Source organism: Zootoca vivipara, chromosome 4 (genome assembly GCF_963506605.1).
Source record: "Zootoca vivipara chromosome 4, rZooViv1.1, whole genome shotgun sequence".
Classification (NCBI taxonomy): domain Eukaryota; kingdom Metazoa; phylum Chordata; class Lepidosauria; order Squamata; family Lacertidae; genus Zootoca; species Zootoca vivipara.
Genome location: NC_083279.1, coordinates 24,800,075 through 24,827,626, shown reverse-complemented (window position 1 = coordinate 24,827,626; position 27,552 = coordinate 24,800,075). Strand labels below are relative to the sequence as shown.

At 44.5% G+C, this 27,552-nt stretch overlaps 1 protein-coding gene across 2 annotated transcripts; it reads left to right on the top strand.

The window, feature by feature from the left end:
• The first annotated feature begins 1,330 nt into the window (after positions 1 to 1,330).
• On the top strand, positions 1,331 to 27,339 carry GRTP1 (growth hormone regulated TBC protein 1). Of its 2 annotated transcripts, XM_035114920.2 has the most exons (8): positions 1,331 to 1,977; positions 6,752 to 6,903; positions 12,461 to 12,619; positions 14,740 to 14,864; positions 17,796 to 17,892; positions 25,379 to 25,551; positions 25,666 to 25,851; positions 27,030 to 27,339. In XM_035114920.2, exons 1-8 carry the CDS (start codon positions 1,919 to 1,921, stop codon positions 27,117 to 27,119), a joined length of 1,041 nt encoding a protein of 346 aa, XP_034970811.1. In that variant the 5' UTR covers positions 1,331 to 1,918; the 3' UTR covers positions 27,120 to 27,339. The 2 variants fall into 2 exon arrangements, with proteins under 2 accessions (XP_034970811.1, XP_060129373.1); XM_060273390.1 differs by lacking the exon at positions 6,752 to 6,903 and having other exon boundaries at positions 1,332 to 1,977.
• Positions 27,340 to 27,552: the final 213 nt, after the last annotated feature.

The following is a 27,552-nucleotide window of genomic DNA, read 5'->3' as shown; positions in this document are numbered from 1 at the left end:
ACATTCTTTCCGGGTCATGTGGCCAGCATAAGCAGCCTATTCGGATGAGCAACATAACATCAGAAGGGGGTACACACAGATAACTGCACCTTTGCAGCTCATTCTGTTCAAGGAAGCAGATACGCTACTCTTGATATATCCTTTCCTGAAGTTACACCACTCAGGTGAGTAGCCACTGATGTAAGCTTCTTTCATAGAGTGCTTTTCTTTCATAGAAGTGTAGAGTTGGAAGGGACCAACCCCTTGCAATGGAGGAATCCTGTCCTGGGTGGGCTCGAACCACCAACTTTCTGGTTAACAGCCAGGTGCACTGAACCATTTTGCCATCTTTCGTAACGGCACATGTACCAAATTACCTGTGTTTAAAATCTGCAGGAAACCCTCACATGCCACCATAGCCAACAAGTGTATGATGATTTATGTTGTGAACTGCCCTGAGATCTACGGGTATAGAGCGGTATATAAATTTAATAACTAACTAAATAGAATAAAATCCCACCAACAGAGCCCCCAACAAGGAATGAGGCATGTAGGAACAGACCAACACAGGTTTCCATCCAATTCCTACACAGAAGTAAATACCACCACCCCCCTCATTTCAATGGGGCTTACTTCCAGGGGTGAAGATGTCGACGTGTTTATTGTTTATACCAGGCATCCCCAAACTTCGGCCCTCCAGATGTTTTGGACTACAATTCCCATCTTCCCCGACCACTGGTCCTGTTAGCTAGGAATCATGGGAGTTGTAGGCCAAAACATCTGGAGAGCCGCAGTTTGGGGATGCCTGGTTTATACAGTGTCCCTAGGGTGTGTGTTGCTTTAAGAGCACAGGTCCTTGCCCCTAGGAGCTTACAGTCTAAAACAAACAGCTGGGGGAAGTGAGGTAGGGGTAAACCGGAAAGCAAAGGTGCAGTTGTTTGCATATGCTCAGACTTGGTTATAAGCTGTGTTACAGTAGGGCGTGCATGGGAATTAGGGAGCTGAGTGACATCTGGGGCTGGAGGTCACACCCTTTGCTCTGGACTTCCCAGCGGCACATGCGTGGCCCGGCTGCGCTGACCCACGAGAGGAAGGTGCGCTGCTGCATACTTTATTCCCACTGCACCTGCTCCAAAACGGAAAACGAGTCCCGGCCCTGCGCCTTGCTGCAAACTGAAACGCTGCCCTCACTGCCCTGGCGAGGCTTCCCTCCCCGCCTCCTCTGCCGGCAACACGAGCAACAAGAGCAAGACTGAGGAACGTGGGGAGAGGATTCCTTCTCCTCCCCAAGGTTTTTCTAGGGAACTGCGCGCGCAACTCGAGGCGAAGAAGGAGCGAAGCAGCAGGTTGAGGAGGAGCCAGTCGCGCGCTCAGCCACCCGGGGAAAGGGAGGCTTCTCAGCTGCTGCGCTCCTAAGTCGCCCTACCTCAGGAGCCGTTTGCCCCGGCGCTGTCCTTAAGGAGGCGCAATTCCCAACTCGGCTGGCGGTGGGAGCCACAAATAAGCTAAACTCTCCCTCACAGGCGCGTCTGAAAAAGCGTTGGGCGCGGACAGAAAGGGATAAGCTCTGCGCGCCGCTCTGTTCCCTGTCCTTGAAGGGCAACGCTGTGGTACTTTGCAGACGCTTCCAGCTCCTCTTTTTCCCTCCGCCGCCCTCCAATGTGAACACATTTTCTACTGCAGGCTGCCCTGCTCTGGAAACCGCCCGCTCCCTTCCCTCCCACCTCGCCAAAGGCACTTTTTTTTCCAGCCAACTTCGGAGTGTAAGAAGAGGGAGGAGGCGCGCTCTCCCTTGGTAAGAGTGGTGGGACTTTGACTCGTCTCCAGCAAGGGGAGGAGGAAGCGGAGGAGGAGGAGGAGGCAGGAGCGGCGAGGCCGCGCCGCGCCGGGCGGGGGTTCGACCATTCTGTGCTGGAGGAACCCGGAGTACTCCCTTCCCATGGACGGGGAGGAAGAGCGGCGGGCGAAGCACGAGAACCGCGAGAGCAACGTCCACAGGTAGGTTGCGCCCTTGCAGAATAATGGGGAGTACTCTTGGCTTGCCCTCCTGCTTTTTGTATGTGTGCCTTATATATATATCGTGCCCCAAACGTATATACCGGGGTGTGTGTGTGTGTGTGTGTGTGTGTATATATCTTCCTGGGTTGGTGTTAAGTGGCCCCTCAGGTGTATCTGTGATACAACAGGAAGTTAAAAAACAAAAACCAGCAGCAGCAGGATTTGCTTGAGAAAGGCAACCCAGAAAACTTATTTACGTTTGGGGTAAATCGATGCTGGGAACCTGGGAGTGCTCCTTTTCCTACTGAAAGTGCTTCGTGCGTGTGGTTTTCATCTAAAGTTTGTATCGCATGAATTGGTTACTGAGTACACAGTGGGGCAGTTATTTCTGCCCTTCAGGTTTCAGTTGGCAATGTTGGTCTGGCTGTTTTATTCAGTGGATAAGTTAATTAAGCTAACTACATTGTCGTCGTCCCCCAAATAATTAAACTTTCAAAACCCTGTTACCAAATACCTTGATTTGTCACTCTCTCTCAGGTTTTATTGTAATAAAACTAACCTTTCACTGCCAAGATTATTAATCGTTTACAGCTGCCATGGTAAAACCTACTCCCTTTGGAAGGTTACATGGAAAAAAATGAACTGTTCTTTATGCTTTTAAACCAATCCACTTGAAAATTAATTTATTTCAGTTCTTTACATTTAGTGGCATCTTAACTTAATAAAATAGCGAGATTTAATTATTATTTTTTGAAATCTCTCCCCAACACCCCCCATCACCCCTATTGTTATTACTACATAGAACTTTAGGAAAACACTCTAATTTGTAAAATAAAACTTAAAACTCTAATGAACTCTGTCCAGAAAGGCAGTCTAAAATATTTTAAACAAGAAACCCTTGTTGTTATAAGAAATATCAAAACAATTTGTGTTCTGCAGTACTCTATAAATTACAGAAATATTATAAATAAGAGAGCACAGAGGTTGGCAAGTCACTGGAGAATATGGGAAGGCTGAATATTGTCTAGATGGAAGTTATGTTTATAAATTTCCTTGCAGCTGAAAAAAAAAAGGCTCAGTGGAATTTCTACAGAGAGATAGATGAGACATCAAGGATGGGCTGACCAGCATTTCCCTGTTTATCACCAGACAGTGGGTATGCAAGGATGTAGCAGAAGAAGAGCTGACCTGCTGGATCAGATGAAAGATCCATAATTGTTCCGCATCCTGTTCTCAACAGTGGCCAACCAGAGGCTTATGAGAAGTCCACAAGTAGGACCTAAGTGCAACAACACTCTCTCCCCACTTGTGGATCCTAGCAACTGGGATTCAGAGTGACACCGCCACTGCAGTACAGTATTCTTTGTCCTGGTGCATATTATCAGGCACAGCCGTTTATACAATACAGTAGCAGAGCACAACCAGTTAGGCATGGAGCCTTGGGGATGCCATAGCTGCGATTTAGAATGGAGCATGAGAGTCGCTGATTTTTTTTAATTTGACACCCCAAGAGCTGCCACTGACAGTAATAAAAGCTTTTCTCCTGAGCTGTACCACTTCAGATTCTGGTTGGAACCTGGCTTGTTTGAATGCCATCCTTCCAATAGGGCTGAAAAGACCTAATGGAATGTGGAAACATGAAGTCTTAAGTTACAAGGAAACACAGTGCGATACTTTTATTTAAAAACAAAACAAAACGGTGCAGCATAGAAACATATTGTACAGTATTAGTAGTGCAGGAAAGGCTTGCTCACCCACACTGAGCAATGGGCTTGAGCAATGGGACTCAATGGTTGGACAGTGCTCTCGAAGCTACGAACATGAGTTTGACCAAGCTGCGGGAGGCAGTGGAAGACAGGAGTGCCTGGCCTGCTCTGGTCCATGGGGTCACGAAGACGACTAAACAACAACATGGCCATCTCTTTTGGAAGAGTACTTTTTAAGGATTACGTTATTATCCAAAGTCCCATGTATGCTTTTCTGGGAGGCTTGAGAAAGTTGTGACTTTTGCGTTTGAGTGCTAAATATACAACTTGTTTGTGCTGAAGCGCTGAGCTTTCTTGAACTTTTGCAGTGATTAAATCTGCACAGTTATGCATGCTTAAGTTCAATCGAAACCAATGGCACTTAAGCACATGTCCCTGTAGTTGAACATTTCCCTTTAGATGTACATGGTGAAACTGATATTATTTATTGGAAATGTCTTAAGCGGTGACACTTTATTCTCTCGTTTGTCTATGTTTTCAAGCAGCTAATAGTTAGAGGCTAAAGGGAGCTGAAAATTGATTGATTGGCCTGCCTTATGCATCCATTTAGATAAGCAACCATGTAAATCAATTGTTGTTGTTGTTTAGTCGTTCAGTCGTGTCCGACTCTTCCTGACCCCATGGACCAGAGCATGTAAATCAATATTGGTCCCATTATACAGAGCTTGATGAGGTTCAGAATTTAATGCAAAACACACAAGTGACCTGAAAAAAGGCCTTGTCTACTCTCTGCAAGAGTGTGCTATCACTTGCCTGAGTAAACCATGACTGTAAAACTGAGGTAAAACTCTGGTCATTGAAAAGATCTTTGATTTGTAACAAGTGCCAACCTAGCAGCTTGAAAGCACGTCAAAATGCAAGTAGATAAATAGGAACCGCTACAGCGGGAAGGTAAACGGCGTTTCCATGTGCTGCTCTAGTTTGCCAGAAGCGGCTTTGTCATGCTGGCCACATGACCTGGAAGCTATACGCCGGCTCCTCCGGCCAATAATGCGAGATGAGCGCGCAACCCCAGAGTCGGTCACGACTGGACCTAATGGTCAGGGGTCCCTTTACCTTTACCTTTACTAAAAGTAATAGGGACCCAGGTGGCGCTGTGGGTTAAACCACAGAGTCTAGGGCTTGCTGATCAGAAGGTCGGTGGTTCGAATCCCTTTGACGGGGTGAGCTCCCGTTGCTTGGTCCCAGCTCCTGCCAACCTAGCAGTTCGAAAGCACGTCAAAATGCAAGTAGATAAATAGGAACTGCTACAGCGGGAAGGTAAACGGCATTTCCATGTGCTGCTCTGGTTTGCCAGAAGCGGCTTTGTCATGCTGGCCACATGACCTGGAAGCTGTACGCCGGCTCCCTCGGCCAATAATGCGAGATGAGCGCGGAACCCCAGAGTTGGTCACGACTGGACCTAATGGTCAGGGGTCCCTTTACCTTTACTAATAAAAAGAAAAATAATCAGGATTAAAATTACAAAACATGCAATGATATTACTCTGTATAAATGGTCCATTCATGTCCTGGTTAGATAAAAATAATTACCAGGTTATAATGTGCTTTATATACAGTGTGATCTTTACTACAGCCCTATATGATAGGTTGAAAGTGTTACTTGGAAGGGAAAAAATAAGTATGCAAAAGAATTCCCTGGATGCCAAGATCCAGGTTTGGGGCAAGTACTCTTTGTTGAGCAAACCCCAGCAGACATAAAAATCACAAAATATGCAGCAAAGTATAGTGTGAAATAGATCGTTAAAATATGTCCTTCTAAGTTACTCCCAAAGTCCCCCTGTTCCCTTAGCATAGAAAAAGTCCACAAACTTGGTAAGTTAAACTCTCCAAAGGTTAGGTTCATGTGCTTTTCCACACAGCATTTAGAAAGCATAGGCAGTAAAACTTGGTTTAGTTACAGTGGTGAAAGTTCCTAAATCATTGGTATAGGAACTCAGAAGAGGCTTACTACTACTACTACTACTACTACTAATAAATTTTTATTTATACCCCGCCCTCCCCAGTCAGAACCGGGCTCAGGGCGGCTCACACCAATAAAATTACAATAAAACATAAAAAGCAATTAATTAAAATACAGATTAAAATATAATATTAAAATTTAAATTTTTTAAAATGCAGCCTCATTTTAAGTAGTCCATAAATCCATGTGGTACTAGAGCCATGTGGTCTTATCTTGGAGCAACCAGTTCAGACCTCACGTTGAGCTTCTGAGGTCTACTTAGGTACAACAACAGGCCCAATTTTCTTCCTCCCAAGGGTAGTGGGAGTGACCTAGCTATGCCTGGCAGCATGGTGGTGTGGTTAAGAGTGGTAGACTCGTAATCTGGGGAGCCGGGTTTGTGTCTCCGCTCCTCCACATGCAGCTGCTGGGTGACCTTGGGTTAGTTACACTTCTCTGAAGACTCTCAGCCCCACTCACCTCACAGAGTGTTTGGTGTTGGGGAGGAAGGGAAAGGAGAATGTTAGCCGCTTTGAGATTCCTCCGGGTAGTGATAAAGCAGGATATCAAATCCAAACACTTCTATGGCATTAACCCCTTCCTTCATTAATTAGACTTAAGCATGTTGGTTATATGAGGCTGGTTATCCCTCAGGGTAGAACCAACTGTAACCTTCCTCCTTAGTGTTGCCATTGTAGACTCAGAAGGGAGGATGATGGGAGCATAACTAAATTTGCTCTTCCTGTCATTTGTTCTGGCTCCACCTGCTGTTGGCCTCTTTGTCTTCTTATCTATCAGTCCTAATTAGCATCAGCCATCACCAAAGCTAATGGGTGTTAGCTGGGTGTCTACAAAAGCAGACTCATCTTCTAAACTTCCGGAAGGTTTCTTGAGCCCATTCTGGCATTTCCAGTCGATAAACATTTTTTTCATTCGGACATTTTAAAGTCCAGTTTCCCCTCCCTCTAAGCTGCATATCTGGAAAAATAGTTTTAATTTAGGTATGTGAAGTTTATATAACTACATAAAACTAATAAGTCTGTACAATGATTTCCCTTCTGTTGCAGAGTGGATCCGTATGGGTTTGAAAGGCCAGCAAACTTTGACTATACATCATATGAAGATTTTTTTTCTAGATACCTAGTGATACTCACTAGGAGAGCAATTAAATGGTCCAAGCTTTTAAAGGGTAACCGCGGTGTACCGAAAAGCTTAAAAGGTAATATTCCAGTATGAAGCTGTTCCTTGTTTCCTTCTCCTGTATGAAATCTTGCTTGAATCTTTTCAACAGGACTTTTTCAATAGGGGGACATTGTTTTCACATTTATTGTAGTGCCAAAGTCTTACCGGTACACCTACCCCACTTCAGACCTTAGTTTGATTCTTTCTGGACAAACAGTGTGATCCTATACAAATCTACTCTGAAGTATATTCTAGTGCAGGCTTCCTCAACCTCAGCCCTCCAGATGTTTTAGGCCTACAACTCCCATGATCCCTAGCAAGCAGGACCAGTGGTCAGGGACAGAGGTGTCCTTCCCATAGGGGCTAGTGGCTCATTGCGCCAGGGCACCGGCCTCTCAGGGGCACCCCAGAATTGGCAGGGTGCAACGAGTCACTAAGCCCTGCCGCCCGCTCAGTCCCCGCGCTAAACAGGTGCGGCGTGGAGGCTGACTTCTGTGATGCAGCACGGCTTCTGATTGGCTGCAGGAAGTTCCTGCAGCCAATCAGAAGCTGTGGGCGCCTCTGGGTGCTGCCCCTTCCTTCCCGCTGAGGTGGTCAAGTGGGAGGAAGCGGCTGAGAGCAGGAAGGAAGCGACAGTGGCACGGAGACTGCCTCTGCCGCCCAGGCCAGCAGCATGGGCTCTGCGCCCCGCTGAGCCAGAGGACGCCAACGCCAACACTGCCGAAGATGAGGCCGCGGCAGCGGCGTGAGTGGCCTTTTGGGGGTGCTTTTGGGAGGGGGTGGGTGCAGCCCCCCACAAGGTCTGAGGGACAGTGAACCAGCCCCCTCCTGAAAAAGTTTGCTGACCCCTGCTATGGCTCCTCCTCCGTCGCCGCCGCCTCTCCCTCAGCCACGGGAATCCCCTGCCCGCCGAGCCGGTGCCCGCTGCCCCACCACCACCACTCCCAGGGCACAGGCAGCGGCTTGGCAACTGCCTCAGGCCTCTGGGCAGCGGGCTGTAGTCAGGGAGCCCCAATGGCGCCCTTCACCCCAGGCTAAATTTGGGGAAAGGGAGGGTGTGCCGGAGGGACCTTTGCGCCACGGCGCTGGATGTGCTTAAGACGGCCCTGGTCAGGGATGATGGGAATTGTAGTCTTATAACATCTGGAGGACCGAGGTTGAGGAAGCCTGTTCTAGTGAGTCCCAGGTAAGCAGGCATACAAATTACATCCCAAATGAATAGTTTATGGGGAAACTGCAAGGAGGGTAACCCCCGTTTTTGACACTTGATCGCTGATTAATTGCTTTCATTTCTACGTAAGTTCTGTCCTTGTAAGAAATAATCTGTCGGCTACTACGGATGTTTGGTACTTGTTGCAAATGCTACTTGTTGCAAATGCAGCACAGTGAGTTGCCGTGAATAGAAACTCCCCAATGTCTCTATTCCCTCACTGTTTTAAATATGGCATGTTTGGAAATGTAGATTTTCAAATGCGTCCTTATGAAAGCAAATGTAAATGCTGAAAGGAAGTATATAAGCTTGTTCCTTTAAATGTATATTACTGAAGCTGAAGCAAGAAAATAAAATTTAATTAATTAATCCAAATATCTATTGATTCCAAAGTTCCACCGAGATGAACAGCAAGGCACTTCTTCTCAGTCTCTAGTTGTTGTTGTTGTAGATTCCCCCTGTGCTGCATCTCATACTGTTCTAGAAGGGCCCCCAACACTTGGGGGCAGATTTTCAGGAAATACATAGGGCATTCAGCAGGAAGAGGCTATGAAAGGGCCCCATTCCTTGGAACAGGACTCTGGTCATGGAAGGTGGAATCCAAGCTACAGTAATGAGATAAAACTCATTTAGTGAGTAGGACAAAGTTTGATGACAAATCATGACACTGAAGCTAGTTAAAATATTTTCACGTTTGCATATTCAAAGGCTTCATGGGCTGAATAGGAAAAGGGGGATTTCACAGTCAGGTATGCTTAACTTATTCCTCTGTGAAGAGAACTGGGCAAGTTTATGACGGTGTTTGCACAACAATTACAGCTTACTGCTGGAATGGTGACAAGTAGCTTGCAATTATACAAGTTTTCCTGTACATACGAAACTGCTATAACCAGTTGGGCGAGTAAGATGCCACTGATTATTAGTGGCTGTTTATCATAATTAGGCCCAACCACTGGCTTATTGCCAAACTGGAACGTGATTAAGCTAATCAGAGCTGGCAAAATATTTAAATATTTTCTTTGCCTGTGTCTCTTTAGGTGCTGGCTCTACATAGCTTTCTAAATTCCAGCACAATATTCCTGCTGCGGTTGTCCCAGCACTGCTAAATCTGTGAAGCTTGGCTTCCATTTAAACTGAAAGTAAAAAAAAATCCTCCCCTTAAAAGATTCTTGATAAAGTGTTAATTTTGAAATCCTTAATGGGTGTAGATAGAAGTTGGCTCAAACCCAAAATAGAGCAGTTTGAGAGGTATTTGAGTTCTTCTGCTCTCCCCTACGTATACACACATTTTATATATATTTTAAAAAACACCCTGAAAAGATAGATTGCAGAGGTATGCAATAGTACATCTCCCGGCTGCAGCACCAGTTTCAAAAGCAGAGACTGCTACAGTAAGAGCTGTTCGACAGTGGAACTTGCTGCCAAGGAGTGTGGTGGAGTCTCCTTCTTTGGAGGTCTTTAAGCGGAGGCTTGACAGCCATCTGTCAGGAATGCTTTGATGGTGTTTCCTGCTTGGCAGGGGGTTGGACTGGATGGCCCTTGTGGTCTCTTCCAACTCTATGGTTCTATGATTGTTTTAACAATTGTTTTAACTGTTTTGAATTTCTGTGGGTTTGTTTTTGTTGTTTGCTTTTATTGAGGGAAGGCAGATGTGTCTGGGAGGAGAGGAACTGGAGAGAACAGGGTGGCCTCCAGTCGCAGTGGTTGAACTGGAGAGAACAGGGGGGCCTCCAGTCGCAGTGGTTGAGGGTAGGGGGAAGTAGGGCAGGCCAGGTAAGGGGCACACGGCACAGGCCGTTGGTGACTGGGCTGTGTGCCAGCCCCTCCTCTAACCTGGGGAATTCCCATTGTCCCATCAGCCAGCCCTTAGGTCTATGGCAGGGGTGGCCACCTCCCAAAAGACTCTGATCTACTCATAGAGTTAAAAACTGGAAGTGATCTACCCCCTTTGGGGGGGGGGGGTTCAGGTCAAAGCTGTTGAGTTTTTTTTAAGGAAGGGAAGCCCTATTTTTTTGGGGGGGGTTAGGTCAAACTTGTTGAGCTTCTTTTAGGAGGGAGGGAGGCCCATTTTTGTTTAGGGCTTCAGGTCATAGTTCAGTTTTTTTTTAGGGAGGAGGAAAATTTTGGGTGAGCTTTTTTTAGGGGTGCCAGTGATCTAGCAGTGATCTACCACAGACATCCAGTGATCTACTGGTAGATCACAATCTACTTGTTGGACGTGCCTGGTCTATGGCTTCTGTTGCTGAATGCCAGGTTGGCTTTGAGTAAAACCTCCCTCATCTCTCTTCCATGCTCTGATTATAGATGAGGAAGCTGGTCTGGTCCATATCACTGAAACCTGGGTAGGTGAGCAGAGGGGAGTTGGTCTCACACACCTGTGCCCACCTGGATACTCAGAGCAGTGTCAGGGCAAACTTGAGGACTACGAAGGGGGAGTTGCTGTGGTTCATAGATATTCTCTCTCTCTCTCTCTCTCTCTCTCTCTCTCTCTCTCTCTCTCTCTCTCTCTCTCTCTCTCTCTCTCTCTCCCTTGTGATATTCAGATGAAGGACAGTATCTGAGAAAGGAATGCATGGCCTCCATAACTTCAATTTACTTTTCCTCATCATAGGCCTCTGCAGGGCTGGCTCGAGGCCTTTTGGCACGTGAGGCATGCCATGGATGCTTCCTCATCACCACAGATCCGGACCCACGCCCTGGTGGGGTGGGAGGAGCATGCCACCTCAGGCGGATTGTGTCACTGGTGTGCCAGCTATGCTAGGGAAGGAAGCTAGCTTAGAGGCTGCAGGGCAGACCACATGGCACACCTTTCTAGCCAGTGTCCAGCCTGAGGCAGCTACCTCACTCAACATCATGGTATGGGCAGCCCTGGGCTCGTGACTTTGCTGTCAACAACAACAACAACATTAAAGAATAATGTATGTTAAGCCTCAGGGCTGGATTCCCCTTCCACTGTCCACCAAAGTCATGAGGCTATATCCGATTGCAGCATCTGATTGAGCTGTGTTTTAAGCTGGCTTTACTTTTAAAATCAATAGCCATGATGGGAAAGGGTCAGCTGCAAATGCAAGAGACATTATGGAAACAATATTCAAATATGGTGCTTTGCCTAGCTATAAATATCCACAATCTGTAATATCCATACACAGAAAAATGCATGAATGGATTCTCCTCCCCAATTCTTTTTTTGTAGATGGGAATCATTTGGCTATTGTAATATTGGCAGCATTTTCTGAGCCAGGTTTTTAATTTATTTTAGAATTGTAGGGATATTTTCATATTCTTAATCAACTTAATCAATCAAATATTTATTACGGTCATAGACCAGCACAAGTAGGGTGCAGGTACAATCATTTAGAATCTGTAAAACATTTTGGAAAGCTAAAAAGTATTAAAACAGAAGGTATACTAATCAACTTAAAAAACGATTAACCTGGAAAACCCAGGAACGTTTGGTTGTATTAATATCCCAAGTTGAAACAAGTCCTCCTTCCATGGCGAGTATAAATAAAGGAAGGTAGAAAAAGATGGGAATAAATAAACAAATCACTTCCTTTTTGCCCTCCTCCATGATACACACAAACTACCTCTCTCTCAGGATTTTTGTGGTCACCTGAAAAGGGCACTTGCCTGCTTTTTGTGTGTTCCTCTTGTCACTGAAGTTTCCTACCTTACTAAGGTCGCACAAATGTTGGTTCTGCACTTTCAAGCTCTTGTTTGTGGAATGATCAGCAATTGCTGGTTAATAATAGTAATAATTTTATTTGTACCCCACCTATCTGTGACTGGGTTGTCCCAGCCACACTAGTTACCTTAATGTCCTTTTACTTCCCTTGGAGGGGTTTTGTTTGTTTTTTGAAAGATCTACATTGGCTCCCAGTACGTTTCCGAGCACAATTCAAAGTGTTGGTGCTGACCTTTAAAGCCCTAAATAGCCTCGGTCCAGTATACCTGAAGGAGCGTCTCCACCTCCATCATTTTGCCCGGACACTGAGGTCCAGCACCGAGGGCCTTCTGGCGGTTCCCTCATTGCGAGAAGCCAAGTTGCAGGGAACTAGGCAGAGGGCCTTCTCGCTAGTGGCGCCCGCCCTGTGGAACACCCTCCCATCAGATGTCAAAGAGTAAAACAACTACAGTACCAGACTTTTAGAAGACATCTGAAGGCAGCCCTGTTCAGGGAGGCTTTTAATGTTTAATAGATTACTGTGTTTTATTTTTCTGTTGGAAGCCGCCCAGAGTGGCTGGGGAAACGCAGCCAGATGGGCGGGGTAAAATAAATTATATTATTATTATTATTATTATTATTATTATTATTTGTATTTGTATTTTAAGTATCCAAAAAATAATGCTTGAAATATCAACTGGTGTGCTTTTTCTTTTGCAGTAAAACGCTATATCAGGAAAGGCATTCCAAATGAGCACCGTGCACTGGTTTGGATGGTGGTGAGTGGTGCTCAGTCCCACATGGAACAAAACCCTGGATACTACCAGAAATTACTTGAGGGAGACAAAAATGACAAACTCGTGGACACAATTAAGACAGGTTAGCATCTAAACATATATGTGGTTGTTCTAGTCCAGGCATCCCCAAACTGCGGCCCTCCAGATGTTTTGGCCTACAACTCCCATGATCCCTAGCTAACAGGACCAGTGGTCAGGGAAGATCAGAATTGTAGTCCAAAACATCTGGAGGGCTGAAGTTTGGGGGTGCCTGTTCTAGTCTGTTGTTTACCAAGGAGCCTGTAGCCAAGTATTCCGTGGATAGAGAGACAAGTGTGGGAAGTTTGTTTCTTTGTACTGTATATTGTCTTTCATCGGAAGACCACAGGGTGGTTCACAACATAAATATACAAAATCAGGACACAAAATACATAATAAAACATACCCATAGCACCCCTCCCACAAACACATTTAAAATGCCATAGAATGTTAATCAGTCAAAGGCCTGGCTTATAGAGAGACATTTTTGCCTGGTGCCTTTGTGGACTTGTGCCTTAGTTTTGGAGACATGTGAAAACCTGACCCTTCACAGAAGCAGTGGTGTTTGTGTTCAGTGTGGGACATTCTCTTGGCAATTCCTATGTTTATGTTTATGTATATACAGTGGTACCTCTACTTACGAATGTTTCTACTTATGAATGGAACTCCGTCCGCCATCTTGGATGCGGTTTAGATAGGATTTTTTCTACTTACGAATTTTTAGATAGGGTTGCTTCGACTTACAAATTTTTTCTCCCAATGCATTCCTATGGGATTCGACTTACAATTTTTTTTACTTACAAATATGCATTCGGAACGCATTAAATTCATAAGTAGAGGTACCACTGTATATATATCCCTGCTCAAATGGATTATTTGGCTTTATAGTCTGCCAGACTGGTACCAGCAGTATCTCCATAGGTCCCAAGTGAGGTTGTGTATACACTGATGCGTTCATAGCACAGAAATGTAGTTTTTCCTCAGTCCAGAATCATTCATGGTTGCCCTCAACATGCTGCTTTCAGTTTAGATTGTTTCTAGATCCTGTCATCCACAAGGGTTACTGGCTGTGCATTTTAAAACTCTCCTGTTTATCAGTCACGCCTTTCCCTCCCTGCACATGCCACGGGTGAATGAAGAAGGCAGTGGTGATGTTCACCCACAACACCATTGGGCTAGTGTGGGTACCTCCCCGGTCTCATCACATCGGTTTTCACACTGAGGGGTTACAGAGAACTGATCTGCAATGAACTTTTTGGAGTGAAACCAATTTCACATGCAATGCTTTTCAGGGGCAAAAAAATAAATAAATGCATTAGATCTAGATTATGTTTGGATTATATAGAAGAAGAAAAATACTCTTTCTCTGTTGATTATAGAATAAAATACCAGTTTCTGCCAAGTATAACAAGCCTCTCAGAATATCAGGGCAGTGTACAGCAACCCTTTAAAAGCAATACAGTACAAACATTTAGATGACTGCAGCGATACCACCACAAAGTTAATGTTCTAGGCAAGCAACTGTGGTGATTATTCAAGGTCATTTTAAGAGACTGTTGGAATCTTGTAAAGGATAATCCCTGGCATGCAAAGAAACAATAAAAGACTTCTCTGCAGTCCTGAGGGAGATGGGATAATGTTAAATCCATGGACAGTCGGCAGACGAAATAGACACACAGTTGTGGCACCTTTAAAGACACAACAAATTTATTATGGCATGAGCTGTGAATTACAGTCTACTTCAGATTTGTTTAGAGTCAACCTACCCTGTTTATAGATCTATAGCATTTTGCCTGCATTGCTGAAGAATAAAAGGCTTCTTAAAGCCTGTAATGTTGATCTTCTTCCTATACAGAAAACCATGTTCAATGTGCAGATGTTTAAAAACAACAACCTGATATTGAGGGCAAGGCTAAAATCATGGCCCTGTTCTGCTAGTTCAGATCTGTATTTGAGCATCCCCTACACACAAGTCATGCGTCCATAAGGCTGTTTCGATCCTTTCAATAGGACAGCTGAACCATATTGTTGATCAATCCCACAGCAGAGAATCACAGATAGATAACATGGTGTCAACTATTGAGTTCATGGGTGAGAAGGCAACTTCAGATCCCAGGTCCATGAATCATACTGCTTTATAGATAATTTTTTTTATTTTTGCCGTTTCCTTTTTTTACATTTTAGACATGAATAGGACATTTCCGGATAATGTAAGGTTCCGCAAAACTGCTGATCCCTGCTTACAGAAGACACTCTACAACGTATTAGTGGCATATGGGCACCATAATCAGTCTGTGGGATACTGCCAGGTATGTAATATTAAGTATGCAAGCATGAGTTTCTTTTAAAGCGAAGCATTTACAGCTTAGGTGTCCTTGATGGCAGTGCAAGATTTGAACAATGTCGATTTCATGCACTTAACCACCCCACCCTTCTATTTTGGTCCTTAGTCAATATCTGAAATTTGCCATAGTTTAGTACCTTCCAGTTTGCTCTTTTATTTGGAACTTTCCAGCCCTTTCCAGAACAGCCTCTCGAGACTGGTGCTCAGAGACCCTCGCACCACCTCACATGCGAGCAATACCTATCGAACTTACGCCATCATTGCATATCAAACTGCCGTAGGTATAAAGTGAGCTGCCACCGTTCTCTAAAATGCACCGTAAACCTCAACATCAGTTGGGAGACCTTTTAAAAGCAAGAATTAGACGTTTCTTTAAAAGAAGGCAAAGCCTTTTCAGCAAGGTAAAAGATTGCATGATGTACAAAGCGCACCGGGGGGGGGGGGGCACAGATTGCTTTGAGTCCTTTCAACCACCCACCAAGTGTGGGACAATGCTTGGGATCCTGGAGCACCCGAGTTTGTGTTTCAACAGGACCTTCCTAATGCTTGTAATGTTAATGTGCTCGACAGTTAACTCCCTGAGAAACATCACTGTGAACTGTGACGTTAGTGTTGCCTTGCTATTCTATTGTATGCTCCAGTACGATGCTTCAGTGCATGAGCTTTTATGCTGGCATGTACAATTTAGTTTGCTCCATGAATGTCTGTTGAGGGGCACTCTTTTGTTGCAGTGCCAAATAACCCTCTGTCACCATGGTTGCTATTGTTGAGCAAGCTGGCAGTCTGAGGACTGAAAAAGTACCCTCACAATTGGAGGACAAATACCCCAATAAAGTAGAATAGAGGGTTTTGTTGTTGTTGTTTACAACATCTGTTAGCTTTTTTTGCATTTCGGGAGGAATTGGAAACAAATGTTTTTGAACCATGCCCATTAGGCACAAACAGATGGTTATGAATTCTTGGAATTAGAAAGCAAAACAGTTGGACCTATTTTGGATTAACTGAGCTACTAGTTGTGGGAGAACTCTTCATTTACCCAGGAGTCCCTTCCCCCCTCCCAATCTTCCTGCTTGAGACCAACGCATTGTTTATGAAATAAAAATGAGAGAGCTTCGTTCTTTTCCATAGAAGAAGATGGTATAGAAGAGTGATTAGTGAAAGGTTCAGAGAGGTTTCAAAAGAAAGAGATGAAACAGGAGATGCATTCAAAAGACAGATCTGACAGACTGCAACTGATACGAGCGTCCATGAATGTTTTAAAACGATCTTACAACTTGTACACTTCAGACTTGCAGAGCAGCAATTGCTGTGAGTGTGACTAGGATGGCTGCAAAAGAAATTCATGGCAGGGTGTGTGGGTGTGTTGCAGAAATAGAAATAACAGCACAACCCTATGTCTACTCAGAAGTAAGTCATATTGAATTCAGTGGTGGCTTACTCCCAGGTAAATAGGGTTAGGGTTGCCGTCAAATGTGAAGCAATCAGGGACGTCTTGAGCCTATCTGGCGCCATGGTGCACAGATCCCTCTGGAGCCCCCCGCTCCACCGTTTCCCTCTGGGTGGGCAGCAGCTGGAGGGCTGCTCCTCTGGTGGGACGGAGGCTCTGACCATGGCATGGCGGGCAAAGGTGGCGCTGCCGGCGGGGCTGGAGGGCATCTCCTCCGGCAGAGAGGAGACTCCAGCCGCGGCATGGCATGGTGGAGGCGGGCGAGGGCAGCGCTGCTGGTGGGGCTGGAGGGTGGCTCCTCTGGCAGGGAGGAGGCTCCGGGCGCAGCATGGCCTGGCAAAGGCAGTCGAGGGCAGCGAGCTGATGCCAGGAGGCACTGCGTCCAGCCTCCACCTCTTCCCTGGCACCTTCCAGAACTTGGTGCCGTGGTTCCCCACGCCACTAGCCTCTATAGCTGACACCCCTGGAAGCAATATTACGATAAAATTGACACAGTCCTACTCTCCCCCAGCATTGAAAATGCATTTCTTGCACAGAGACTGTCTTTTGTCTGCTCTTTCTTCTCTATGCCAATTAGCCACATCATAAATAATTGAGTTAATTGCCATTTCGCTTCTTAACCCAAAATATATGTGTCAAAAAAAACCCTACAGTGTTTATGGTGATGCACTCAGCTGGTTCTGGTCCGTGGCAGACTGCCTGCATGCTGCCTTAGGTTCTGTGATGAAAGAAAGGTGGGGCATAAATGTAAGGAAACAAAAATAAAACCAGATTACATCTTATGATGCAGAAACCAAACAATCCAGTTGTATTTCCTGTGTTGCTTATGTGTGTTATACTTCAAATAGCCAAGCTGTGAACAGGTGTAATTCTAGAGTCAGCTGTAGAATTCCTAACTGGCTTAAAAAAAAAATAACAACACCTAATTACTATTGCAAAGGTTTGAGTATTATCATTGGCTGAAAGCAAAGGAGTGTGCTTGGGGTGAGCACTCAATGAAAAATACAACTGGAAGTCATTTTGTCATGTAAGCGGTATATAAATTAATAAATAACAATAAATGAAAACGGGGCTTAGTCACGTCCCGGAATATTTCTTTTGTTTTATGCATTCATTTGTGGTCATTCAAACAGTTTTCATCCTTCATTATTCAAGGAATTCTAGACTTTGCACAACTAAAAATGGAGACCTAGTCTGTGGTATTTTAAAGTCAAAGTGGCCCAAACATTATTTTCCTTTTAATATAGCCTCAAAATTGAAGTGTTTTACTTGCATCTGCAGCAAGGAATTGCTTACAACACTTTTAAAACTGACTTTTGATAAGCATGAATTACCATTACTGTAGTTCCTTCCTCTGCCCCTTCCATTTATTATCTTGGCTCCTTTTAATATTACTTTTGTCAACATTATATCAAGCTAGTTAGATAAATTGTTCCTTTGTGTTTTTAGGGCATGAATTTCATAGCAGGCTACCTGATTCTCATCACAAGGAATGAAGAGGAATCCTTTTGGTTATTAGATGCTCTCATTGGTCGAATATTGCCTGGTAGGTCAGATTCCCACCATTTCTATCTTTGTGTCACAGATCATTTCCTGTGTTTGAGCTAAGTAAGGGTGACTATCAAATGGGTAGTCTAATCATATAATATTGTAACTCCAGAGAATTACCCAAATACTATATTGAAAGCAGTTCTCTGTAGGAAATAGCAACCACATTCCTGTATTCATTCTATTTAAACTTCCCTTTTGTATATGTAGCAAAATACATGTTGATATATTCTACTCTTTTTACTAAAGTCCATTCCGCCGTAAGGAGGAATGGAGGTTGTGGGCCCACGAGGCCGACACGTGGGGGGTGGGAATGGTTGCCATTTCCCCTGCCCATTGGCTGGCGCCCGGCCGCGGCACTCCCTTGGCGCGTCCAATCAGGACGTTCGAAGGGGGCACGGCTTACTGATTTAAGCAAGCCCGCGGCCAGGAATCTGCCTCTCTCCGCATTTTAACCTCCAGCTGCTTCGAACGAATGCTGCGAGCACACAGCATAGTATTTTTTGGCATTCGGGTTATTTCCTTCCATAAGAGGCCCTACGTCCTATCACAACATAATCCTATACTACACACACACACACACACACACACACACAGAGAGAGAGAGAGAGAGAGAGAGAGAGAGAGAGAGAGAGAGAGAGAGAGAGAGAGAGAGATTGAAAACTTGCAAACTTGCAGAGCTAAAACAGACCATAGAATTTGTGATATTTTCATGCAAAAATGTCCCCCCCCCAATAGTTGCGGTGGGTGACAAAGGGTGGGGCCGTGTCCCCCTGGGTGCGTTCCATGGACCCCAAGTCCCTGGGTCCCTAATTGGGAACCACTGCTCTATACCAAAAAGCATGTACCACAGAGAAAACCTGGAAGATGTTTCTTGCCTAGCCTTTTCTGACATGCTGGATATCTATGTATGTATGGGGAATGTCGTCTTCATGGTACATCATTCAATCATGTGAGCTCCCACCTGCAATAGAAAGTGCTGCAGTCCAGACAGAGACATAGTTGCTGTTTGGCTATACTTTTCATCCTTTACAAAAGGCAGGCAGGCAGGCAGGAAGGAAAGGAAAAACCTACATAAAAAGAATCTGCGAAATTGAACCAGAGCACTTCTGCAGGCCTCTGTTCATTTGCATGTTAATTAAAATAGTTAAGGTGTAGTACAGGCACCCCCAAACTTCAGCCCTCCAGATGTTTTGGACTACAATTCCCATCTTCCCCGACCACTGGTCCTATTAGCTAGGGATCATGGGAGTTGTAGGCCAAAACATCTGGAGGGCCGCAGTTTGGGGATGCCTGGTGTAGTACAACAGAAACTTCTAAAGCATGCCTCTTAAAAAGGAAATGGAATCTTTAGTGATTCATTCATCTTCCAGTGACTGGCTGGATTTTTTTTTTAGAGCATGTCTTTAGAAGGAAGGCCTGGGGTACAAAACCTGTGACATCTTGAAAGTCTTGTTTGCTGTTGAATTATTTCTGCTACATCCCTTGTTTTTGTTTTTTGAAGTCTTTTAACCATTATCCCAAAGATAATGGGAATTTTCAAGACACCAGATAGCGGCCTCTCTTCCCCCTTTCTGCTCTACCCAACAAGAAGGAATTAACAGTGAAAACGTGTAACTACAACCTAGCAGAGAGTTCACAGTTGCTGGATCTGAATGCGCCTTCCTGTTTTAAGTACAATGTATTCTTGAGTATAAGCCTACTTTTTCAGCACAAAAATGTGCTGAAAAAGCTGCCCTCGGCTTATATTCGAGTGAGGTGGGCGGCAGGGGAGAAAGGCACAGGACTGGGGGCTTGGAGAAACGCTGCGCTTCGACTCTCCGAACCCCCGTCGTATGCCTGCTCTGTGCGAGGTGATCAGGAGGGAGAAGCGGCGACGAAGGGATCCTTCCTTGCTGCTTCTCCCCCCACCTCACCGCTGACAGGTGGGAAAGGCATAGGATGGTATTTATTTTTATTTTTGAAATGCTGCATTTCCCACCCTCGGTTTATACTTGAGTCAATAAGTTTTCCCAGTTTTTTGAGGTAAGATTAGGTGCCTCGGCTTATATTTGGGTCGGCTTATATAGTATCTTTTATTATTATTCTTTCCTTTTTCTTTTTCAAGCATGGTGCAGATCCATTTGCACAATCCTTGAAATTTGATTAGTTCCTGTGTAGTGGACAGGGCAATTGAGGTGCTTTTGGTGTTTTGAGAGTTCTGAGAAGATGCCTTTAAAGATGCCTTTAAACAAATGCTCCTAAAAGTGTGAATGCAAGCACAGCCTTGATTCTTTCTCCTTTAAAAATGTTTGAATAAATGCACATCTTTCATAAGTTGGGTGGGCTGCCAAGTATTGTGAAATAGCCCCCCCCCATATCCTCAAGTGCTGCACTTAATCTCTTCACAAGAGTGAATAATCACTACACATGGACGTAGGAGAAAATGAAGAGTTGTGTTTGGGGGATGTTGTTGGAGGGCTAGAATCTTCCAGATATAGACTGCAACTTGCCAATTTTCATTTTGACTTCTTTGTTAAGTATTTGGGCTATCTTTTTCCCAGTTAAACATCCAAGGTTTTTCTAAAACATTCTTGCAAAAGTGGGTACAGCAACCTTGTGTTGAAGTCTAAATGGGCATGCATATCCAGTGTTTCAAAAGATGGTTCTTCAGCTTCTGTGCATTGTTTATCTGAAGATGGAGATTTAAAAGTAGAAAAAGTCAGGGAACTGCACCATGCTCTATTTCTGGATATGCTTTTTAATCCATTTGTAGCAGAGAACAAGTCCACATAGCCTTTATAATATTTATTCCTTATTTCCTGCAAATCTCATTACTGGTCCATAGAAGAGTTTGGAAGAAGAGTTTGGATTTGATATCCCGCTTTATCCCTAAGGAGTCTCAAAGCTGCTAACAATCTCCTTTTCCTTCCTCCCCCACAACACACACTCTGTGAGGTGAGTGAGGCTAAGAAACGTCAGCGAAGTGTGGGTAGCCCAAGGTCACCCAGCAGCTGCATGTGGAGGAGCGGGGAAGCGAACCCAGTTCACCAGACAACAAGTCCACTGCTCTTAACCACTACACCACACTGGCTCTCCCATAGGACAAGAAAGCAGCTGCAACTGCATTGATGCTTTATTAAAGATTGTAATCAAGGAACTCTGGCAAGCAGAATTCTGTTGAACTGTGAGCCCTAAAAGCCACTGTGTGTGTGAAGAGTCCCAGTGATGAAGGGAATGCATGCACAAACCTGAGCATCATCATAACCCTATCTTAGGAGTTTTTCCTCTGTCAGTACTGCAGCAGATGCAGAGTTTTCAGCTGCTGTCTGAATCAGAGGTATATATTGTGAGCTAAGAGGAAGCAGTATAAAGCATACCTCTGTCCAGCACATTGGGAAAAGCATCTCTCTCTCTCTCCTACTTGGGAACTTGGGTAGGGAACATACTCTCTTAGAGCACTTTTACCCATTTTTTAAAAAGGAAGCAAACACATACCGAGCTTCAACTGTTTTGTAAAGCCAGTGCAAACCTACAATGGCCAGCACTCAACATTTAAATTTCTTATGCCTCTGCCTCACAAGCATATCTTTGGATTATATCATAAGTTGCATGAGAGAGAGGCTCAAAAGCTATTGAACTCTTCCAGGTGAAAACATTGGTTTTCATCCGGTAATTGCAAGTTAATACAATTGGTTAAGTAACACGTCAACATCACTCTGCAACAATTTCCCAAACAGCCTTTCAAGCTGATACACAAATACTAAAACCACTGCAGTAAAATGCAGGTTCGAATCTTAAGTGATCTAGCTTTCCTTTGTCTCTATTGCAGCTCTGTATTTTGTGGTGTTGTTTTTCGTAGTGTCGGATACAACTCACTTGGTTTATGAAAAATCCTGCTGCCTCAAGTCTTTCAGCTATTTCATGACTTAAAAGGCTGGTTGCTCCAAGAACTGGACATCCTAAATCTGAAGAAGTGTGCATGCACACGAAAGCTCATACCAAAATAAAAACTTAGTTGGTCTTTAAGGTGCTACTGAAGGAATTTTTTTTTATTTTACTTCGATCCAGACCAACACGGCTACCTACCTGTATCCTAAATCTGTTCACAAGCAAAGGAGCTTGAATGTCACAGGGCCAGTGTGGATGCTTCAGATTTTAATTGATTGTATTTGATTATATTAGGTGATATTTGAAATTGCGGAAAGTAATGTCGAGATAGAAGGGAAAGATGCAGGTAATACAGGACATTGGATAAATCTCAGTTAGACATGTTCATAGTCGACTGATGAACTGGATAAATCAAGTTAACCTAGGATGATTAGAATTGTTAAACACAGGACACAGTTAATTTTAAGTTTTTATCTCCACCGTGAATCAGTCTCTCTCCTTCCCCAATCACTGAACTGCAGTAGGTGACAGCATATGCCAGGCATTCCCAAACTGCGGCCCTCCAGATGTTTTGGCCTACAACTCCCATGATCCCTAGCTAGCAGGACCAGTGGCCTTTTAGTGGACCACCTATACCATTTCTGAGCCTGCCTCAAGTGGTAAAGATCTCCATCATAGGCAGCATTCGAAACTCCCATTGTTCTAGGCACATTTTGCAACAGGGAATTAGCGCGGGCAGTTTCTGAGCTCTGGGCGCAGTACTGCGTCTAAGATTTCGGATTAAAACTGCAGTGTAAGAAAGAAGGACCTTTTTCTGCCTCCTCACTTCCAGCTATTCTCTGAAGACTGGGGTAGAGACCCTCTTAAGAATATTAGGGGGGTGGGCAGGGAAAGGACCAGACCATGTGAAAAATGAACATAGTGTTTTAGCAGCAGTTCATTCATTTTCAGCTTTGTATTCTTGTTATAAAAAAGCGCACCTAGACATATTGTTGCACCCATAACCAAGGTTTAAGGTGCCATTTAGCTCTTAGCTTTCATATCTCAGTTTCTAACATTGATCATAGGCTTGACTCATAGGCATTGATTCTTTAAATAGGTAGCTACTGGGTGTAAGGCTCTCTTAATAGCCTTGGCTATGGAAATCTCCCCCCTTATCTTCGCTGGTGCCCTACTTGATCATCTTCCAACATTCAGTAAAAACAATTCTTCATTTCTGGGCTTTTCCTTGGTACCATAGGAGCCAACTCCTAGGGGCCAAGGGCCCTTCACCTGCCCGCAATAAAATATATCTGGCTTCAGGCATCCCCAAAGTTGATGGGCATTGCCATTCAAATGGTGTGCATGTACTGTGTCTTGTGATCAATTCTGCAGGGTGAGGTCCACCTGCCCCCCCCCGCCAATACTTTATTCAAATTGGCACCTCTGCTCGGTAGTATTTAAATGGCTCTTGCAAGTTCCAGTACAGTGGTACCTTGGTTTACAACCATAATCCACTCTGGAGGTCTGTTTGTAAACCAAAACTGTTTGTAAACCAAAACTCATGTCACACTTTCCACAATGGGGCCTGCAAAAAAAAATTGTTCGTAATTTTTTTAAAAAGGGTTATAATCCAAAAAGTTTGCAAACCGGGACATGCACTTCCGGGTTTGACGTATTTGTAATCCAAAACGTATGCAAACCAGTCTGTTTGTAAACCAAGGTACCACTGTACTATTATCTCAAGTTTTGCTGGTTTTTTAATTGTTGCAGTTTGGTTTTAAATATGTTTTTCTACACTGCCTGTTTTGCAGAAAGGGCCCTCCCTCTTACTATTTTGTGCCTGGATGTTAATACTCCACGTATGTGGAGTAATAAGGCACACTCTGTGTGGCACAGTGATGCCAGAGAGAATCCATAGAACACTGGGGCACAAACTTGGAAAACTTTTAATTTCTAGTTGACCTCCGTGCTCAGTTGGCGCTATTATTTTTCTGATCATGAAAGCACAGTAGCTCAATAATGGCGCGCCTAGCCTCAGTCTAGTTTTTTAGCAGCTTGGAAAGGTGCCCTGTTAGCCTTGTGGGAGCTTTAGCATTCGTTTTCTGCTCTGAAGACTGAAAGCAGCAACTGCTGTTCCTTTTCCACAGATCAAGTGATTAATGTTGAACATGATGCACAGTGACTTATGCCAAGTTACAGAGCGCCCTCTGGAGGCTTCCTTAAGAAAATCTGTTTATTTTCTGTATTTCTTTTAAATACAGTACTGAGTTTATTTTTTAAAAAAATAAAGAGGGGGGGGGAATTACTTGGTTGCCTATCTGACAACTTTTTTGCCACCTGCCCCCAAGCCTATTATGGTGCCAACAGCAGCTTCTGTAGTCTTGAATCACATTTAGCAACTTTATATTTTCAGGTGCCTGTGATGAACTGGGAATTAGCTTGGAGCAGTTTCTCTAGGGCTTATCAGGCAGTACCCCATCCAGAATGAGACCCAGGGACCCACAAATGTAGTTTCTGATGACTACCAGTGCTCACAAAACCATTCTTGCAACCAGCTGCCCCTGATCACTGTGCACAAAGTAAGAACCCTCCCTTCCCCTGAGTTTTCTGAGAGTCTTGCAGAACTTAATAGGTGAGAGGAGCTATTGCATTATGTGGTCGTCGGTGGTGATAAATCATACTAAGGCTGGCACTAATTTATGGAGCTGTACTGAGACCTTTTCGTGTTGGAATAACTCTCTGACAATTGCATGTGGCCTTTGAACGTTTTGTGGACCCACATGTTATAGTGTCAGGGGATTGTTGCGGTTACTCTCGAGTAAAGACGCTCCAGTCCGCTCTGTCTTTCAGAGTTTTATTGTGCATATTATTTACAGTGCAGAGATATCAGAACACATGACTGCCTAGTCCGATTCAGAACCCGGCAATGGCTGCTTCTGGCTCTTTGGCCAACATAAAAGCTTGGGCACCCCAAAGCGCCTCCCCCTAGCCCTGCGTGTGGGCGCATGCCTCAATTTGGGCACCAGAAGGGGCTGCGTTCCTTCTCCTGTCCTTCAGCTGGAGCGTTGCAGAGGCTCCGGCACCTCGCTGCGCTGTCCTTCCCCCTCTGGCCAGCTGGGTCGGTGCCTAGGCTCTGACACGTCTGAGAGCCCTATCTCCACCCCGCTCCATTCCTCATTCCCTCCTCCTGACCCGCTGCTAGTGCTGTCACTGGGTGAATTGCTGGCCAGGATGACGGGGGGAGGGTCCCTGTAAGGAGTCCCCCTGACAGGTAGGGTCTGAGATGCTTTGAAGGATAAATCCCAAAAGGTACCACATATAGTCACACACGGCTGTTTATCTGTCAACTGTGCATTTGTGTATCTAGAGTTGAGTCCGCTCAAGTCATGGAACGCAGGGCATTTTGACAGCCTCTCCTAGTTACATTGCAATCTGAGCCATCTTAACAGCTGTCACAATAGGTGGGGTTGAGCCCTTTACGCTTTCAGTGGAAAGACATGCTGCAATTTTACCTTTTGAAAAATGAGCTCTTTCCCTTCCCCATATACTGTTCCCCCCCCCTTTTAAATGAGTGATAGCAATTGATCATTTTGGTGATTAGCTTTTCTTTCCCTCCTTCCCCCCCCCTAAAGATTATTATAGTCCAGAAATGATGGGTCTGAAAACAGATCAAGAAGTTCTTGGAGAGCTTGTGAAAATGAAAGTTCCTGCCGTTGCAGAATTAATGGAGAAACATGGCATCATGTGGACTTTGCTGGTATCGCGTTGGTTTATATGTTTGTTCATTGACATTCTTCCAGTAGAGGCAAGTGAGAACTTGATGGTATTTTTAGCTGTGTGGTTTTTTGTTTTTGTTAATGACATGGGCTATATATATATGCTTTAGTGATGCCTTTAAACAAAATCCTGTCTCCTACAGACTGTACTTCGAATTTGGGACTGCTTGTTCTACGAGGGATCAAAAATAATATTTCGTGTGGCCTTAACACTAATTAAGCACCACCAAGCTTTCATTTTGGAAGCCACCAACTTCCCAGATATCTGTGATAGATTTAAAGAGATCACCAAAGGACCATTTGTAACGGAGTGTCACACTTTCATGCAGGTAGGTAGGCATCCCATGTTGTAGAAAATTATAAACTGGCTAGAAACGCTGTGACCACTGGCAGCCTTCAGTTTATTTGCTGTTGCTTTTCTGCATAGTCGTACCTTCAAGTCAAACAGTCTAGTTCTATAACGTTTTGGCTCCCAAACGATCGAAATCCGGAAGTGACTGTTCCAGTTTTTGAACGTTCTTTTGGAAGCCAAACATCTGATGGTGATTCTCTTTGGTTTTTGAACGTTTTGGAAGTTGAACAGATTTCCAATGTACAGCGGAACACCTCGGTTTACTATCCTAACCTGGAAGTTAGTAAACCGAGGTTCCCAAGGCCTACTGAGCGTCCGATGCCTTCGGGGAGGCCGGGCCTTCGCTCCGATGCCTCCTGAAGGTCCGGAGCGAAGGCCCAGCCTCCCCGAAGGCATCGGAGCGAAGGCTAAACCTCCCCAAAGACACCCTAGCGTCCGTTACCTTCGGGGAGGCTGGGCCTTCGTTCTGATGCCTCCCAGAGGCCGGGGAGCGCTTCCTGGCCTCCGCGAAGGCATCGGAACAAAGGCCTGGCATTGAAGCAAAGGCCCTGCTGCTTTAGGGGGTGTTTTTCCTCGTCTAGAACGGATTAATCAGCTTTCCATTACTTTCAATGGGAAAGTTCGCTTCGGTTTATGAACAGACTTCTAGAACCAATTTTGTTCATAAACCAAGGGATCACTGTACCAACTGTATTGCCTCAATGTGCTTTTTCATGGTGTTCTTGAACTTCGGTTGGTTCGATAGAACTAGCAGCGGGTCAAACTCTATAGGACACACCACTAGGGAGGAGTTTGAGGAAATTTTTGCTGATGCTCTCTAATCTCCTGTAAAGCTGCTGTCAGATGTTCAAGGGATCCTGCGGAGCAGCATGGGAGGCAGCACCAGAGAATTTTCACTGGATCTCCTTCCCTTCTGCATACAGGAGCCCTTCTGCTCACAGAAGAGCAAGTCTGAATCTGACTCATAGTTAGCAGCACTGAAGTGACCACCCTGGGACATAAGCCTGGGCAGTGTGTATGGAGGAGGGCCTGGGCTCCCCAGCCTCGCTGATGTTGTTCAGGGGAAAGATCCATTATAGTGATGGGAATACTCAAGGATGTAAAAAGAACTGTGTCCTGACTTACACTAACTACTTCTAAATATCTTAATTCTAGAAAATATTTACAGAGCCTGGAAGTCTGAGGAGGGCTACAATAGAGAAACTACGAGAAACTTGTAGAGCAAATCTGATTGCTCAGACATAAACGGACAATATTTAAAACAGACAAAATGCTGCAAAAAATGGGCACATTTCTTCACTTAATTCCACTGATACACCATTTCTTCAGTTTGCATTAGTGTTGATTGACATGACCAGCTCTCTCCAACCTTTCAAGTAAGTGTTGAACTGGGTAATTTGATTATTTTTTATTTTATGTAAAAACAAAACTTTAAGTTATGTGAGAATAAAATGTGGTCACTGTGGCAGTAACCTTTTTTTGGGGGGGGGAACAAATGCACTGCATACCTTCAGAAGATTTTGTAATATTTAAATACATAGATTTATAAATATCAATATAAAAAGGCAAAATAAATTCTATTTTGAAATCCCCTTTTCTTGAATTTGCATAGTAAAATGGGCCTAAGACATCTAGCAGAAGTATTTAAGAATAATCTGCAGCAGCTGGAAATATTCAG